At 44.8% G+C, this 18,424-nt stretch overlaps 1 protein-coding gene across 1 annotated transcript in view; it reads right to left on the bottom strand.

Moving 5' to 3' along the window:
• Positions 1–18,424, bottom strand: part of mmp14b (matrix metallopeptidase 14b (membrane-inserted)) — a gene marked incomplete at its 3' end in the record, with an annotated part of 63,806 nt that overhangs the window by 4,926 nt on the left and 40,456 nt on the right. Inside the window, exons 5-6 of the mRNA XM_084328055.1 lie at positions 6,495–6,656; positions 3,891–4,054 (exon numbers count right to left, since the gene is read on the bottom strand). Of these exons, the coding sequence (XP_084184181.1) occupies positions 3,891–4,054; positions 6,495–6,656 (326 nt within the window). The remainder of the gene's footprint in view (positions 1–3,890; positions 4,055–6,494; positions 6,657–18,424) is intronic.

The raw sequence follows: 18,424 nt of genomic DNA, 5'->3' as shown, positions 1-18,424 counted from the left end.
AGGACAGAGAGACTTCGGCTCAGCTTCTTCCCCCAGGCCATCAGTCTTGAACACTGAACTCTCCACACACAAGCACACATGAGCACACACACAACACACACACTGTATACGCTCACACACTAACAGTCACTTTAGCATGAACACACACACACACATGCTGCACATGCTCACACTCAACGGTCACTTTACACAATGAAAAGGTCACTTTAAAAAATTAAAAAGAACGGGAGTGGTTCTTGTATAGTAAATAGATGGATATAGCAAGATAGCATATAGTATAGTATAGCATTGTATAGTAGTGTACATAAGACCCAGTGCCTCATCCATAGCTAACATTGTATTGCACTATCGCAGGACCTTAGCATGTCTTACCATGCTTTTTGTAAACTTTATGTACATTATACCTGTTATGTCTTATTCTTATTACTTGTATTATTGCACAAATGTCTTATTCTCATTCCTATTCTTATTAATGTATTATTGCACAATCGCTGCAGGCATGACCTCCCGCATTTCACTGTATGCTTGTATGCCGTGACAAATACAAATCTTGACTCTTGACTTGACTTGACTCATTGAAACACATCACAAAGATATTACTACTGTTGTCATGTGACCCAGGTTCATTGACATATCACAAACATATTGCTATTACTACTGTTGTCATGTGATCCAGATTCATTGAAACATATCACAAACATATTGCTACTGTTGTCATGTGATCCAGATTTTTTATATTATATTGTATTTGTATCTATACTTTAAGTGTACCTACCTATAGTGTATATAGGACTGTGAAGCTATGCATCAGCGACGACACTTTAGGATAGCCACGTTAGCGTGAGCTAACGTTAGATGGAAAGCCAATGTAACGTTACTGCCAGTAACTTACTGGTGAAAAAGTGATTTACCTTGGAATACTCATTTGCCAACTTGCTGTACTTTGCTTGCAGGTCTGCAGCCATTATTGCTGGATTATGAATAGATGAACTTAAAGATAAACGTTAAACGTTAAAGATAAAACTAGCTTTTCAGCTAGCGCTTCAGCTAATGCTAATAACACCAGCAAGCCCCGCTCTGCCGGGACGATGGCATTTAAGAAAGTATCTGCTGTTAAAATGACAAATGGCTCAGCATTCAATACCATAGTCCCCTCCAAACTCATAGCCAAGCTCAGGGACCTGGGCTTGAACTATGACCTGTGCCAGTGGGTCTTGGACTTCCTGACGGGCAGACCCCAGGTGGTAAGAGCCGGCAACTGCACCTCCTCATCCATCACGCTCAACATAGGGGCCCCCCAGGGCTGTGTTCTGAGCCCCCTCCTCTACTCCCTGTACACACATGACTGCGTAGCACAGCGGAACAACAACACCATCATCAAATTTGCTGATGACAAATTTGTGGTGGGCCTGATCTCTGCCAACGACGAAAGGGCCTACCTGGAAGAGGTAGAGAACCTGTCACAGTGGTGTCAGGAGAACTGCCTCTCCCTGAACGTCAGCAAAACAAAAGAGATGATTGTGGACTTCAGGAGGTCGGGGGTCAAGGACTACAGCCCCCTCAGCATCGACGGGGCACCGGTTGAGAGAGTGAACAGTTTCAAGTACCTCGGAGCCCACATATCCGAGGACTTGACATGGACCACACACATTGACAGTGTTGTGAAGAAGGCACGACAACACCTCTACTTCCTCAGGCGCTTAAGGAAGTTCCAAGTCAGTCAGAAGATCCTTAGGAACTTCTACTCATGTACAATAGAGAGCATCCTGACCGGCAACATCACCTCCTGGTTTGGGAATAGCACTGCACAAGACCGTAGCAGACTACAAAGAGTGACACGTTCAGCCGAACGCACAATTGGAGGGGGGCTTCCCACCCTCCAGAACATTTACAACAAGCGGTGCAAGGGGAAGGCTAAGAGAATTATTAAGGACTCGAGCCACCCGAACAACTGCCTCTTTGAACTGCTGCGGTCAGGCAAGCGATACCGGAGTCTTAAGGCGAGCACAGAAAGACTCAGAAGAAGCTTCTATCCCCAGGCCATCAGGCTGCTAAACGAACAATAATCGCTAAACGAACAATAATCACTATGCAACAACCATCAAATGCACACAGCACACACACCCACACGCACACACTCACTCAAACAAACAACACACTGCAGCACCCACTCTCCACACTTTAGATCACACAAACACACTTACACTTTATATTTATTGATAAAGGATTTGCACTACAACTCGTACACCTACTGTGAATTGTACCTAAATTGCACCTCGTCCCATTTCTCCATTTCTGCCTTGCACTATATAGTATTGTATATTAGTACACTGCACAGTATTGTATATTGTATGGTAACTACGTCTATTCTGCATCGAACATTGTACATATGTCTAAACTGAACACTGTGACCTCTTTTTTTCTACTTCTAATTTTACTATGTTTTTATTTCATACTTATCTTGTCTTGCACAGTCTCTGGAGCGCAACAGTAAGAAGCATTTTGTACAAAAGTATTCTGTACTTCTGTATGACAACTATTAAAGAAACTTGAAACTTGAAACTTGGCATTGACACTTTAATTCACGGTCGATTAAAAACACGTTTGTTTTATAATGCTGACTCTCAGCAGGAGGATACCGCACCTGTTGTTGATATATTGAATGAATTAATGAATTTATTCACACACACACACGATACATTACATGTGAGTATCCTCATGTGATAACAATGTCGCAAATTGTGTGCATGTGCCAGGTCTCCCAAGAAGCTATTTAAAGCTTTTGGAGGGAACCTGAACACAGATACAAACAGAATATAAACAACAAAACAATAAACAAAAAACAAAACAAAACAAAAACAATACAACGTGGGTAGGTTTACACACCTACCTACTAACTGACATATAACAGAGATACATAATACAGACAATTGTATTCCTACGTTATAATTTTAATTAGAGCTATGATTTAAGCAGTTCCTCTTTCAGTGATTTTTTAAAGGTTTTAAAGGTTTTAGTAATTTTTTGATTTTCGTCAAGCTTGTTCCAGATCTGTGGACCCCTGCATGCTATGCTTAGGCTAGCACAATTGAGCCTTCTCCTCTTGCCAAATATAAGATGCTTATTTCTTGTGTTGTGGATGTGCAGTGGTTGGCAGACTGGGACAAGCTCAGACAGTCTGTGATTCATGTTGTTGACAACTTGATACATAATTGATGCATTTTGATGAATGTTAAATTCAGCAAGCCTCAGGAGACCAAAGCGATGGAACAGAGGCTTTGAGGGCGCTCTATACCCGGACCATGACAGCACTCGTAGTACCCTCTTTTGTAAGCTTTCTAGTTTCTTGAGATGGCTGGGGTATGTGTTGCACCATATGACATTACAGTAATTAATGAGGGGTTCATACAGGGTTTTGTATAAAGTGAGAAGGGCAGGCAAGGGAAGAAAATGACGTAATTTGGAGAATAAGCCAACATATTTGGACAGTTTAGTTTGTAGATATTTTATGTGGCATTTGAAGTTGAGTGACTCATCGGTGATGACCCCCAGGAATTTTGTGGACACCACTCTTGACAGCTCCTTTCCATTTATTTTTATGCACATGTGATGTGTGCGCATCCAATTTGAGTGAAAGACAATAATAATAATATTACGTCATATGGGATCGGAGGCTGGACTTTCGGCGTACTCGCCGATACCAGAATTTTAGGCAGTATCGGAGGCATTTCCGATACTGGTATCGGTATCGGAACAACTCTAATTGAAACACATCACAAACATGATATACCGTTGTCATAGTGGGACAACGGTAGTAATATTTCAGTTCAAGTATGCACAACACAATTTACCATATTTATCGTCAGGCCATAAGTCTTCGATGTGCTTACCTTGAAGACAAACATTTCACCTCTGAGGATGGCGATGGTGTCAAAATGTCCCTCACAGATGTTGGGGCCATATGTGGGGGGTCTGTCGTCGGGGGGCTGGGTGGGCTCGGGGTGGTAGGGGGTCTGCGTCACGGGGGGAGGGTGCGGCCCACCGGAGTGAGACCCTGTGGGACAGGTGGAGGTTAGAAACATGGTGGATCAATCAATCAATCAATCAAATTTATTTATATAGCACATTTAGACATGACACTTGTCAACCAAAGTGCTTCACATAGCTAAGAACAAAGAAAAGTGCTAAAGTATAGAATAAACAGAAAATAAAAACAACCAACGGATAGACAAGGAAACAAAACAACACGTCAACAAGCAAGGCAAGAGTCAAAGTGAGTCAGGGAAGGCGCCAGGCAGTATATCCAGTTGATTACTTATATTAAGACAAGACTTTTTTGTATTACAAGTTTTCTGAAATTGTATGTTTAAATATGCAAATGAGGCATGATCTACTTAAATATGCACTAATTTGCATATAATTCCAGCTATGGAAACTATCAAATACATTTCCCAACACTTCCCTTTCCTTTCCAGACCTGCATATGAATCAAATAAAATCCAATGTATTTGTAAAGCCCGAAATCACAAGGTAATGCCCCCATGGGCTGTACAAGTCTTCTTGAACAAGTGAAGAAGAAACATCACAATAAATCAAGAACAAAAAGAACACCATGAAATCCAAATGTGCGACACTCCCAGACATTCCCAGACGAAGATGAGGAACAACTCACTAAAAACTAGGGCTGACCTTCGTTTTATTTTTTTGGAATTCGAAGCTTCGGCGCCGATTCGATTTTAATTCGAAGCTTCGAAATTATATATATATATTTTTGTATATACTTTTTTTTTTTATGTTGTGGGACTTGTTCAACTTTGTCAGTGCTGTAAAGTTTAAACCTTTTTTAACACTATGGTCACCAAAAACGCCATACCACGTTATTCCCCGCCATGCTCATTCTGCCAAAGACGCTGTACCACGTCTTTGATATCAATATTTCAAAAATCTGTGATCGAAATCATATTTCTCCCCCGGAGACTTGAGATCTACTGTTGATCCCCTCTCAACTCTCCAACGGTTCAAGAGCGCCATCTGGTGGCCGATCGGCGGATCGCCCAGAGCGGAAACAGGAAATGGAAGCTGGTGCTCATTTCAATTCGGTCCGATCACTCGCTAATAGTCCCAGGACTCGAGCTAGACACAACGGATAGCAATCCGTTACCAATAACTCGATAAACAACATGATTTGGACGTATATACTATTATACAACCTGGAAATGGATCGCATATTTCTACATCCCATAATAGGAATATTTCTGCTCCACGCTCATCGCCCAACGCTATGAGGAAGCTACGGTAAGATTCAGCGTTTTTTTTAACGTGTTCGATATAAACTGCTCTGATGATCATATCACCCACACTAGATGAATCATCTAACGTTGGCCACGGAATTATAAACGACCCCCCCCCCATCCGGTCAACATCAGATGATCAGTAGTAACTTCTAGAAGCACGTCCATTTGAAATGTTCTATCTCGCGCAGATTGCTATCAAACTGTATTTGATCATCAATATAATGCTTTTAGGTCTATAAATCACGTTCTGGAGAAAGCTGCAGAAAACGATAAAAACATACTTATACTTTAGACCATATTTTAGTATGAATATGTGAATGAAAAAGTATAACGTTGCTACACCCTGAACAATAGATACTTGATGTTGAATGGGCCATAGTAATGTCAATTTAGCAATACAATTTAAAAAGTTATAGCCCTGCAAAGAAGGGGAACTTCTCCATAGACAAATAGAGCTGGCGGAGGATGGTATATTAAGAATATAAGCCTGGTGACCAAAGTGTTAATCTTAGACCAACTAAACACTTTGCTTTCATGAAATATTGTAAGCCGTCATTTGAGGCTTTATAAAAGCAGCACAATGAACACAAATCTGTCAGTGCCTTGTCCGACCTCATCTTAAATAACAAACAGCATTGCTTGTTGTAATTAACAAAGAGAGGCAGAGATGATTTTGCACAAAAAAAATTTAAACACTTTTTTTATATATATATATATATTTTTTTACATAATCACATTTTCTTTTCATATTCGAATCCCATGCCCATCGAACGAAGCTTCGGAGCTTCGAAATATTTAAGACAGCCCTACTAAAAACCTAGCAAAAGGAAAGAAGCACCACAGGCGACGTGGAGGAGATAAACCTCAGATGGGATGTTCAAAGGGGGATCCCCCAACAGGATGTCGTGATAATATAGTGTTGCTACGGATGATAGATGGATGGAGAATAAAACAGGCGAATAGTTGGTATGTATATACATATACATGTAATAAAACACATATATGTACATGCAATAGCAACTGAGGTACATAAGAACATTTGTGAAAAAGGATATAGGTTGCTATGGTAACCCACCATAGTCGATATAGGTTGCTATGGTAACCCACCATACAGTTGATATAGGTTGTGGGACCCTCTCGAAAACGAGATACTGTATCTCAATGTGGTTATCCCAATAAAATAATTTCAATATAACCCACCATACAGCTGCTGAATCCCGCGCCGGTCGTCGTTGGGCAGCACGAAGTTCTCTGTGTCCATCCACTGGTAGAAGGGAGCCATGATGGCCGACGGGTCGCTGGAGTGCTCCAGGCCCAGGGCGTGGCCCAGCTCGTGCACGGACACCAGGAACACGTCGTTACCTGAGGGGGCACGGTGTCATCGTCAACGGTGCGTGACATCATCATGTCTGAGCGACGGCTCGCCGCGTCGTTACCGTAGTGACCGGGTCGATTCCAGATCAAAGGGATCCGATCGACGTTATCATTTTGATTTTAGAATCGGTTGGAACGAGGACAGCGTTGACACATCCACATACGATTACCTGGAAAAATGACATCGTTTAACCTTCTGTAGTGTGGTAGTGAAAGGGTTAACCTTCTGAAGTGTGGTAGTGAAAGGGTTAACCTTCTGTATTTTCACAGTGAAAGGGTTAACCTTATTTTTCTGTTTCTTTTCTGGCTTAAACATCTAGCCCAGGGACTACAACTGAAAACTAGCAACCCTGCTAATGTTGGCATATTTAGTTTTTTTTTATTATTTGTATTCATTTATAAATGTATAACTGTTGATTGATATGCACTGTCCCTGATCAAATAAACAGAGTAAACTAAACTAAACTTGGTAGTGTGGTAGTGAAAGGGTTAATGGTTGAGTCTATGTGGTCTTTCACCACTTCCCCTCTAGCATCTTATTCAAAGTGTATATTTACAATAGATTGAGCACTGTGTTATTATAGAGCCATCAGAAGCTATTGTAACACACTGGGGACACGTTATGTCTCTTTATAGTCTGTCAGTTTTGGGCAAATATGGGGTCAAGGCTGCAAATGATGATTAACATTTGAGCCAATGTTTTTCTGTTCATTTAGGGTCCAATAAAGAAAAAAATGCAACGAGCCCAAAAAAATTGGTAGGCGAAGTCTCTGAAACGGCCACGCCCACTTTTTAGACCTGCAATTCTGTATCTAAGCTCCTGAAAGTCGCACAGAGTTGGGAATGACACATTTATATTAGTGTTATGAACAAACATATGCCCTAAAACCTTTACTTTTTGAGATATTCATGAAAAACCTTTTTTTTATCTCTGAATTGATCAGCGCCCAAGCCACTTCAGCCAAATCTGCTCATGAAGGCCATGCAGTTAGTTTGGGCCAAAGTTCTAAATCTACTCATGGGGCATACTAGTGTTTAGGTTTAGGTTGAGGCTTTGTTAGAAGATGAGGACCCCAACAACCACCTGCGGAAACTGTGCTCCACTTGACGAAGAGTTCCTCCCCATCGGTAGTCCATCTTCGGCCTATTTATGAATCGTTTTCAAATAAATGCTAGATTATCGATAGTATATGTGTACTTATGCACGCTATAGAAGCGGGCTGAAAAATCGATTATCTTATTTCCTGATCAGCTACACACACTCACAGCCACACACACACATATGGGACACGTTGATATATAGGTGAAAACAGCTCTGATTATCCCAATACTGGTCAAATAGATTCCTTACCTCAGATCAGATGTTCTCCAAAAAGATTATTCCAATTCCTGATCGCCATTCCAAATATCGATCGCGTTTATTGATCCAACGCTGGGTGGTCGAAAGACATATTCCACACTGTTCTGATGGTGGGCAATGACTGGGGTCATCTCCGGTTACTTGCCTGACAAGTAAAATGTGGAATCCGGACTCTTTTTTCCCCATGCGTTTCATTCAATCCAATCCAATGGGGTGCAGTACCATCCGGAGAGACGATAGGGGGCGGTATTTTCCCTGTTCGAGCTCAGACAGATCCCCACTGGTAACATGAGGCTATATTGATGAAATATGAATGGAAATCGCTAATAAAAAAAATAACGATTGGCACTCAACGGTTGGCATGAACTAACGACATTTCCCGTCATTGGCACTGAAAGTGTTAAGGCGAGACAAACCAGGTGAATAGGCAAATATACTTTTTTTTGTTGATTTTGAGATTTTGTTATACTGTTACGTTCTGGACACCAACTGAGGTCGGTGACCACCCACATTCCTGGCATATGTCACTGGGCTTGTCACCTGTCCTTTCCCTGTCAATTAGTGCTGTCACTTAGGGGTGGTTCCTGATTGGCTGTCACGGGGGTGTGTGTGGAATGTTGGTATTTGGTGTCTATGTAACCTACCTGTCTTCTGCTTGTTCATTGTCAGGTCTTCACTAATTGCGTTCGGGGAAAACGCGGACGGTTCAACTCTGGACCTCCAATAAGCTCCTATTTACCTTATTTCCTGCCTGTGCTATTTAGCATTTATCTCTCTTAGAAATTACTCTTGTGTTCTTACTATTAAAGTCGAACCTGTTCAAGACTAAACACTCTCCGTCTCTGTGAGTGCCTTCACCCATTGGAACTCACCTACCTCCATTCCTGACAGAAGACCTGACCATCAGACCATCAGAGTTCCATGGAGGCAATCATGGAGATGCTCCAGGCGCAGAGGGCGGCCCAGGAGCGGATGGAAGAACATCAACAGCTGGTCAGCGCCGAGTTAGTCCGACTCAACGGGATCGTCGGCTCATCCCAAGCGGTGGCGCAGTCGGCGTTGGCCACAGCCCGACAAGCCCAAGAAGGAGTGGCTGGAGTTCAGTCGGCGACGGGAGAAGCAGCGGTCCACGCAGAGGAGAGTCGGGGGGTGTTCGGGGTCCAGGAACGGTCCCACGAGCCACGACTGCAGGCGCCCGCTCGCTATGATGGATCACCAGATGGATGTCGGGAATTCATCACCCAGTGTCTACTCGTTTTCCGGCTGCAACCACGATCATTTCCATCGGAGATAGCACAGGTAGCGTATATTATCACGCTACTCACCGGTCAAGCTCTCTCCTGGGCTACGGCGGAATTAGAGGCGGGAGCGATAATCTGCGACAGTCTGGACGCCTTTACCCGGGAGTTGAGAAGAGTATTCGATACTTCCCGGGTACTCTCGATCTTCGAGGCTGGCGATTGTCTTCTCGACTGCCGGCAGGGCCTCCGCACGGTCGCAGCTTACGCTATCAATTTTCGGATCTTGGCTCGGGAGACAGCTTGGTCGGAGAACGTCTGCCTGGTTCTGTTCGTCAGGGGACTCTCAGCGCGGATGCGAGATGCGCTCTCCGCGCGTGAGATCCCCGAGCAGCTGGAAGTGCTGATCAACACCGCCATCAAGATGGACAATCGGCACCAGGAGAGGGAGAAGGAGCGTGTCAACAACACCCAGGTATGTTTTCCTTCTTCTCCTGGTGATGATACATCCATGCATTATACGAGTGGGCCACTGGGTGATGAATCCATGCAGCTTGGAGCGCTGTCGCTCTCGGACGACGAGAGGCAGCGCTTCATCAAAGAGCGACGCTGTTTCCGGTGCGGTCGCACCGGTCACCGCTTCGGCAGCTGTCGGGTCCAGGCTGTATCAGCTCGGTGCCAGTCGGGAATAGAAGGTGCGCCGTCAGGCTTCGAGAAAGCGCCAGCAGGTGGGCTCATTCCTGCCAAGCCCACTGATTCACGTACATTTTTTGAGGTGGCGATCAACTGTGGGGGTGACATTAGGGGAACTAAGGCTCTCATTGACTCAGGGGCGGCGGGCAATTTTATTCACGTGGGATTGGTGAAGGAGTGGGGAACCCCAGTGGAGGATTTAGGGGTTCCCTTACCGGGTTACGCCCTGGATGGTCGGCCCCTGGGCAGTGGGAGCGTCACCCAGCGCACGGTTCCATTACACATCCGGGTGGCGGGTGGGGAGTGGGAATGGGTTACATTTTTTGTCATCTTTTCCCCCTATTCTGTCATGGTGTTGGGTCATCCCTGGTTGTCGTCACGTGTTCATATTATTAATTGGAGCACGGGCGAACTCTCAACGGCGGCCGACGTCAAGTCGATCGTCAGCGGGAGTTTACCCAAACCCTTGTCTTCCCCCCCTCTTCCCTTTTGTCTCCTCCCTCTTTCTCCAGGATAGTGGGGAGTGTGGCAGATTCTGATCTACCCTCTAATCCCGATTTGATAGGGGTGCCTGAGATCTATTGGGACCTGGCGGACGTTTTTAGCAAAACGCGTGCTAAAGCACTTCCGCCTCATAGATCATACGACTGTCCCATTAATCTTCTACCCGGTACCTCCCCGCCTCGCGGGCGAATGTTCTCTCTCTCATGCCCCGAAACCTTGGCCATGAACACCTACATAGAGGAGGCATTGCTTGCGGGGCACATACGCCCGTCCACTTCCCCTGCCGGCGCTGGCTTCTTCTTTGTTGATAAGAAAGATGGGGATCAGCGCCCGTGCATTGATTATAGGGGATTGAATGACGTTTCCATCAAGAACCGATATCCTTTACCTCTCATGGACACGGCCTTTGAGTGCTTACAGGGGGCACAGGTCTTTTCTAAACTTGACTTACGTAATGCATACAATCTGGTCAGGATTAGAGAAGGAGACGAGTGGAAGACTGCATTTAACACACCCAATGGGCACTATGAGTATTTGGTCATGCCCTTTGGTTTGGCTAATGCTCCGGCAGTCTTCCAAGCCCTAGTTAACGACGTGCTGCGAGACTTGATTGGGGTGTCGGTGTTTGTTTACTTAGATGATATTCTGATTCTTTCTCGCGATATGGTGCAACACCAACTGCACGTTCGGGAGGTGCTAGACCGTCTCCTCAAGCATCAACTATTCGTTAAGGCTGAGAAGTGTGTGTTTCACACTGACACCGTGTCCTTCCTGGGCTTTGTGTTGACAAAGGGCGATCTGCGCATGGATCCAGCCAAGGTGAGTGCAGTTTTGGACTGGCCACGGCCTTCGTCGCTCAAGGGGTTACAACGTTTTTTGGGCTTTGCAAATTTTTACAGGCGCTTTATTCGCAACTTTAGCGCCTTAGCCAATCCATTAACAGCTCTCACTAAGTCCTCTCTCCCTGGCTTTGAATGGTCGCCTAGGGCAGAGTCGGCCTTCTGCGATCTTAAACGTCGATTTACATCCGCTCCTGTATTGATCCGCCATGACGCAGAGGTTCCGTTCATTGTGGAGGTGGATGCCTCTGACATCGCGGTGGGGGGGGGTGCTCTCTCAGAGATGCTTAAAGGATGGGAAAGTGCACCCGTGTGCTATTTTCTCTCGCCGTCTGTCACCAGCCGAGCGTAATTACGACGTGGGTAATCGGGAGTTATTGGCGATCAAATTGGCACTGGAGGAGTGGAGACATTGGTTAGAGGGGGCGACACATCCTTTCATTGTTTGGACTGATCATAAGAACTTGGCTTACATCCAAGGGGCTAAACGCCTTAACGCTCGCCAGGCCAGGTGGACGTTGTTCTTCACACGATTTCAATTTACCATCTCCTATAGACCCGGCTCCAAGAATATCAAACCTGACGCTTTGTCGTGCCAGTTTGATCTTCCTGGTCGGGAGGAGCAGCCCCATCCCATTATTCCACCGGCCTTGATTTTGGCACCCGTGTCTTGGGGCATAGAGAGGGTGGTAAGGTCGGCGCTAACGCGGGAGCCCGATCCGGGTGGGGGTCCTCCGGGACGGTCGTATGTTCCCAAGGCGGCGCGCTCACGCTTGCTACAGTGGGCACATGCGTCATCCCTCACCAGCCACCCAGGGGCAACCAGGACCCTGGAATTTATCCGTAGGAGGTTCTGGTGGCCGACAGTGGAGGGGGATACGCGTTCCTTTGTGGCGGCCTGTCCGGTGTGCGCACGTAGTAAGACCTCTCGACGGGCACCGGCGGGTCTCCTCCGACCACTTCCTATTCCTAAACGACCCTGGTCACACATATCTCTGGACTTTATTTCTGGTCTTCCCCTTTCGGACGGGTTCACCACCATTTTGGTGGTGGTGGATATGTTCTCTAAGGTGGCTCACTTTGTCCCTCTCCCCAAGCTTCCATCGGCCCGGGAGACTGCTGATTTAGTTATACAGCATGTCTTTCGGGTCCACGGGCTGCCAGTGGATATCGTGTCGGACCGGGGTCCTCAGTTCGCCTCCAGGTTCTGGAAGGCGTTTGCCGCCGGCCTCTGCGCCTCTGTCAGTCTGTCGTCTGGGTTCCATCCGCAGTCGAACGGGCAGACGGAGCGGGTCAACCAGGATTTGGAGGGGGTCTTGAGATGTTATGTTGCCGGTAGTCCGGCAATGTGGAGTAGGAGGTTGGCTTGGGCTGAGTACACGCATAATACCCTTCTCTCCTCTTCTACCGGTATGTCTCCCTTTCAGTGCCAGTATGGTTTTCAACCTCCTCTGTTTCCCGAGCAGGAGCAGGAGGCGGAGGTGCCCTCGGCCCAGGCACATGTGGCTCGCTGTCGCAGGACGTGGAAACAGGTTCGGAAGGCGCTACAGAAGGTTTCGGTTAGTACCCAACGGCAAGCTAACCGTAAGCGTCGTCCGGCTCCAGTTTACCATCCAGGGCAGCGGGTTTGGCTTTCCACCCGGGATCTCCCTCTCCGGGTGGAATCCAAGAAGCTGGCTCCTCGCTTTATAGGACCATTTAAAGTGATTCATCGGGTTAATCCAGTGGCTTACAAGCTACGACTTCCGAGCTCTATGAGGGTTCATCCGACGTTTCATGTGTCCCTGTTGAAGCCATTCCTCTCATCGCCCTTGGCCCCGCCACTGCCTATGGTTCCTCCGCCCTGGTTTATTGGCGGTCAACCCATTTACACGGTGCGGAGGATACTGGGTTGTAGGCGGAGGGGTAGGGGGTTTCAGTTCTTGGTGGATTGGGAGGGGTACGGGATAGAAGAGCGTTCTTGGGTGCCTCAAAGGGATATTTTAGATCCCAGCCTGATCGTTGATTTCCGGCGGCTGAATCCCGAGGCCCCTAGGTGAACGTCTGGTGCCGTTCGTCGGGGGAGGGTACTGTTACGTTCTGGACACCGACTGAGGTCGGTGACCACCCACATTCCTGGCATATGTCACTGGGCTTGTCACCTGTCCTTTCCCTGTCAATTAGTGCTGTCACTTAGGGGTGGTTCCTGATTGGCTGTCACAGGGGTGTGTGTGGAATGTTGGTATTTGGTGTCTATGTAACCTACCTGTCTTCTGCTTGTTCATTGTCAGGTCTTCACTAATTGCGTTCGGGGAAAACGCGGACGGTTCAACTCTGGACCTCCAATAAGCTCCTATTTACCTTATTTCCTGCCTGTGCTATTTAGCATTTATCTCTCTTAGAAATTACTCTTGTGTTCTTACTATTAAAGTCGAACCTGTTCAAGAGTAAACACTCTACCGTCTCTGTGATTGCCTTCACCCATTGGAACTCACCTACCTCCATTCCTGACAATTTTGCTTCCTAAACATGTCTTCTATGAAACTAGTGACAATAAAACGTCAATAACACACATTTAGTTGTTTATTTTACTTCATTCTGCCTTATTGCATCCATAAATGTGCACATATTTAACACATACACCGCCATCCACGCTTTAAAGCGTTATTGCCCGCCATGCTTTGACCGCCAGATCTCGCTGTACAGCGTTATTGAGATCAATATTTCATTTTCTCGCCATGGCATTCATAATTCATATATACACCTCCGACGCTGCAGCTGGACCCTAAAAGTGAAGGCAACGACGGCTCAATACCGCCGCCTGGTGGATGGTCGGGCGAGTTACACTCGGAACAACAGGAAGTGGCTGCTGTGCGTCAATTAAATTCATCCGGCCGTCAGACATTGTTGCAAGGCTCCCGACAGACACTATGTACATAATGGATCGCTTTATAAACTTAACACTTTGGCTGCCATGGGTTAAATTAATGATATACCATAGATTGCCAGCGCTATTTGTCTATGGAGAAAGTCCCCTTCTTTGCAGGGCTATAACTTTTTAAATTCTATTGCTACATTGCCATTATTAGGGCCCATTCAAAGTCCTATATGTATTGTTCATTGTGTAGCAACGTTAAACTTTTTCATTCACATATTCATAGTAAAGTATGGTCTAATGTATAAGTATGTTTTCATCTCTTTCTGCAGCTTTCTCCAGAACGTGATATATAGCCCCAAATGCATTATATTGATGATGAAATACAGTTTGATGGCAATCAGCGCGATATAAAAAATTCCAACTAGACGTACTTCTAGAAGTTACTACACGTCATCTGATGTTGACCGGATGGGCGAGGGGGCGTTTATAATTCCGTGGGCAGCGTTATACCAATCATCTAATGTGGGTCAAATGTTGATAAAAGCAGTTAGTATCGAAGATGGTAACGTTACACGCTGAAACTCACCCCAGTCTCCGCGCGCCGTTGGGCGATCATCGTCGAGCAGAAATTTTATCATTATGGGATATATTATTACCCGGTCCATCTCCAGCTTGTATAATGGTATATACGTCCAAATCATGTTGTTTATCGAGTTATTGGCAATCGATCGCTATGTAGAGTGACGAGCTAGAGTGCCGGAACCTATCCCGAGTGGCCGGAAGCAATACAGACATCTAGCACAACCTCCACTGTGCTTCCTGTTAAGCGGTTGCGCGATCGGCCACCAGATGGCGCTCCTGAACCGCCAGAGAGCTCAGTGGGTCCTGCTGGTGGTTCTCAGACCAGCGGAGGGACATTATGGATCAGATCGCAGATTTTTGAAATATTGATATAAAGACGACTTACAGCGTCCCCCGGCAACTTTAGCATCGCCAGCAAAGACGTTGTAAATCGTTTTTAGGCAGTCAAAGTGTTAATAATCTATATGATTTCGGCGTTTATTGCGACATACAAACCGGAAATGGACCTAGGCGATCGATGTCCTATACTTGGGATATTTCACCGCCAGTCTCTTTGACGCACGGTAAGAGGACACTAACGTTATTTTCAGCCCAATTGTTTATTCATTTCACTGCAAACCATCTGATCAATATATCACCCATACTACATAGAGCCGTTACTGATGATCAGGGAATTATAAACGACCCCCCACCCCCTTTCCTCCACGCATGATGAATCATAACGTATACGATCATATACAGTTGAATTTTTTTATATAGCGTGTATCGGGAATAAACGCAATCGATAATCTATATTATGCGTTTAGGCCTATAACTCACGTTCTAGGAATTACTGCAAAAAACGATAAAAACATACTTATATTCTAGAAGGTATTTTTGTATGAATGTATGAATGAAAAAGTATAACGTTCCTACATCCTGAACGATAGATAATCGATATTGAATGGGCCATAGTAATGTCGATATAGCAATACAATTTAAAAAGTTATAGCCCTGCAAAGAAGGTACACATCTCCATAGGCTTACAGTGGTGGCAGACTAGGTATATTGATGGGTATAACCAATGGCAGGGAATGTGTTAATGGGGAAGTGCCTCATTTGCATATATAAACATAAAATTCAGAAAACTTGCAATATATGTTTTCTTAGTTTATATGTACATAACAAACTGGGAAAGTTTCATAGTGATATCTATTCAAATAGTTTTTGCCTATTAGGGGGTACTACACTGTTACTACACTGTTTGTAGCCTGTGTGTAGTTCTGTTCAGTTCAATAACATCATTATTATTATTATTATTCAGTTATCAGGCATGTGTTTAGGTTGTCAATTACTAATGATTTGATTAGGTATTGTGTTTCAAAAAAAAATTATGGCATTTTACATTACAGAACTTTGAAGGCGTTTTCCCAAGAATGAGTTTTTATGCGTTTTTCTTACACACAAGGGTAGACATGTACCATTCCATAGCACCTACACACACCATACTTTCCACATTTCTTCCTATATATACCCTGCATCTTTTTACAAAGGGGTTTGTTGATATATCATTCATAGCCTGATTTATAGTACATTTAGACCAAAAAACATGACGAAAATAGATTTTCTTATGACTGTAGTCAGCATTTCCTGATTCATGGGATGATAAAAAGACATCACAATCCCTTCACTGTGTTATGTGTCAACATAATGAAACCATTTTTTTTTTTTTTATCTGGCATCATCCAATGTTGGTCATATGCAAATTAGTGCATATTTAAGTTCAAGTTCAAGTTCAAGTTTCTTTAATAGTTGTCATACAGAAGTACAGAATACTTTTATACAAAATGCTTCTTACTGTTACACTCCAGAGACTGTGCAAGACAAGATAAGTATGAAATAATATAACATAGTATAGCATGTAAATTAGAAGTAAAAAAAAAGAGGTCACAGTGTTCAGTATAGACATATGTACAATGTTCGATGCAGAATAGACGTAACTGAGTTACCATATAATATACAATACTATGCAGTGTACTAATATACAATACTATATAGTGCAAGGCAGAAATGGGATGAGGTGCAATTTAGGTACAATTTACAGTAGGTGTACGAGTTGTAGTGCAAATCCTTTATCAATAAATATAAAGTGTGTTTGTGTGATCTAAAGTGTGGAGAGTGGGTGCTGCAGTGTGTTGTTTGTTTAAGTGAGTGTGTGCGTGTGTGCTGTGTGCATTTGATGGTTGTTGCATAGTGTTTATTGTTCGTTTAGCAGCCTGATGGCCTGGGGATAGAGGTAATGAGGTAATGCCTATTTTGCATATATAAACATAAAATCTCAGAAAACTTGCAATAAATTTTTTCTAAGTTGTTATGTACATAACAAACTGGGAAAGTTTCATAGTGATATCTATTCAAATATTTTTTTTGCCTATTCACCTGGGGTGTCTCACCTTAACTGAGTGCTTGAACAGCTGGAATCTGAGTCCATCTATACTTGCACAGTCGTACAGTCCAGCCTTGTTGTACCAGCTCATTACCCAGGGTTCAATAACTTCTATGCTGTTCTTAACAGTCTCGATACTAGGGCAGCAACTTAGTCCTCTCAATGCAGCAGTGAGCTCTGTCAACTTACTGTGGTTCATCCAGGCTTTGAATTGAGCATTCTTTGAGTGGCCAAAGAAGGCACTCACAGAATCACAGCCGCTGAAAGAATGGAACACAGGCATGGCATCAGCCACATCTCCACCAAGCTTCTTGTGTGCTTCTGTGATTGAGTAGAACTGGCGTTTGTCCGGAACAGCAAAGTCGACGATAAGTTGCAAATCACAATAACATACTGACAGGAACTTTGTAGTGAACCTTAGTAGGATGACAACTACATCGGAGTCGACTGTTCTAACCGTAACTGACTTCATCCCATTGTTTAGCATGTCCATCACCTGGCAAATGATTGTCAGTTGTCAGCCTCCTCAAGCATCTCTATGTGGTCATAAAGCTGGATCTCAAAGTTTTCGCCAAAGTTTGCAAGGATCTTCCTGCCATAGGTGATGCTGAACTCCTTGCTCCAGTTCCATGCATGTTCCTTAGCAATCCTGGCGAACATTAAATTCAGGGCTACCTTGTTGTCTTGATTAGACAGAAAACCTTCAAAGAATTGCTTAGATTCCGGCATGGTGTCATTCTCGCTGAAGGCCATCTGTGAACTACCTGCTGACCCCCGATTCTTCCTAGTTGCAGTCTTAATGCTCATAGTCTGGTAGAGGACAGCCACAATGTCAATACGATTTGCTCCCTTCTCATGACCAATCTTGGCAATGCTGTTCAACACTTTTTTATCCACTTTTTCTCCCCATTTTTCTATTTTTCTCCCATCCCAATTTCGTATTTCCAATTCTTCCCTCCCCTGTCTTGAACGTTGCTAGACTATGCCTCCCACTGGTCGGCTGTAGTGAGGATAGAAGCCTTGCATCACGTGTCACCTCCGGTACACGAGGAGGCAGCCTGTCGCATCTTTTCACCGCAACAGCTCGAATTCTCAGTGGCGAGGAGTAATGCGTGGGAGGCTCACGCTGCCCCCGATACTTCCTGTTTCTGCCATACCGGCGTCACCCAACCGACCTGTAGGAGTCGCTGTCCACAACGTCCAATCCCCACCCACCGGCTTTCCCACCCTCTAACACTGCCAATTGTGTTAGTATGAC

The sequence above is a fragment of the Notolepis coatsorum genome (genome assembly GCF_963971535.1).
Source record: "Notolepis coatsorum genome assembly, chromosome: 13".
Classification (NCBI taxonomy): domain Eukaryota; kingdom Metazoa; phylum Chordata; class Actinopteri; order Aulopiformes; family Paralepididae; genus Notolepis; species Notolepis coatsorum.
This window is presented reverse-complemented; position numbering and strand designations above follow the sequence as displayed.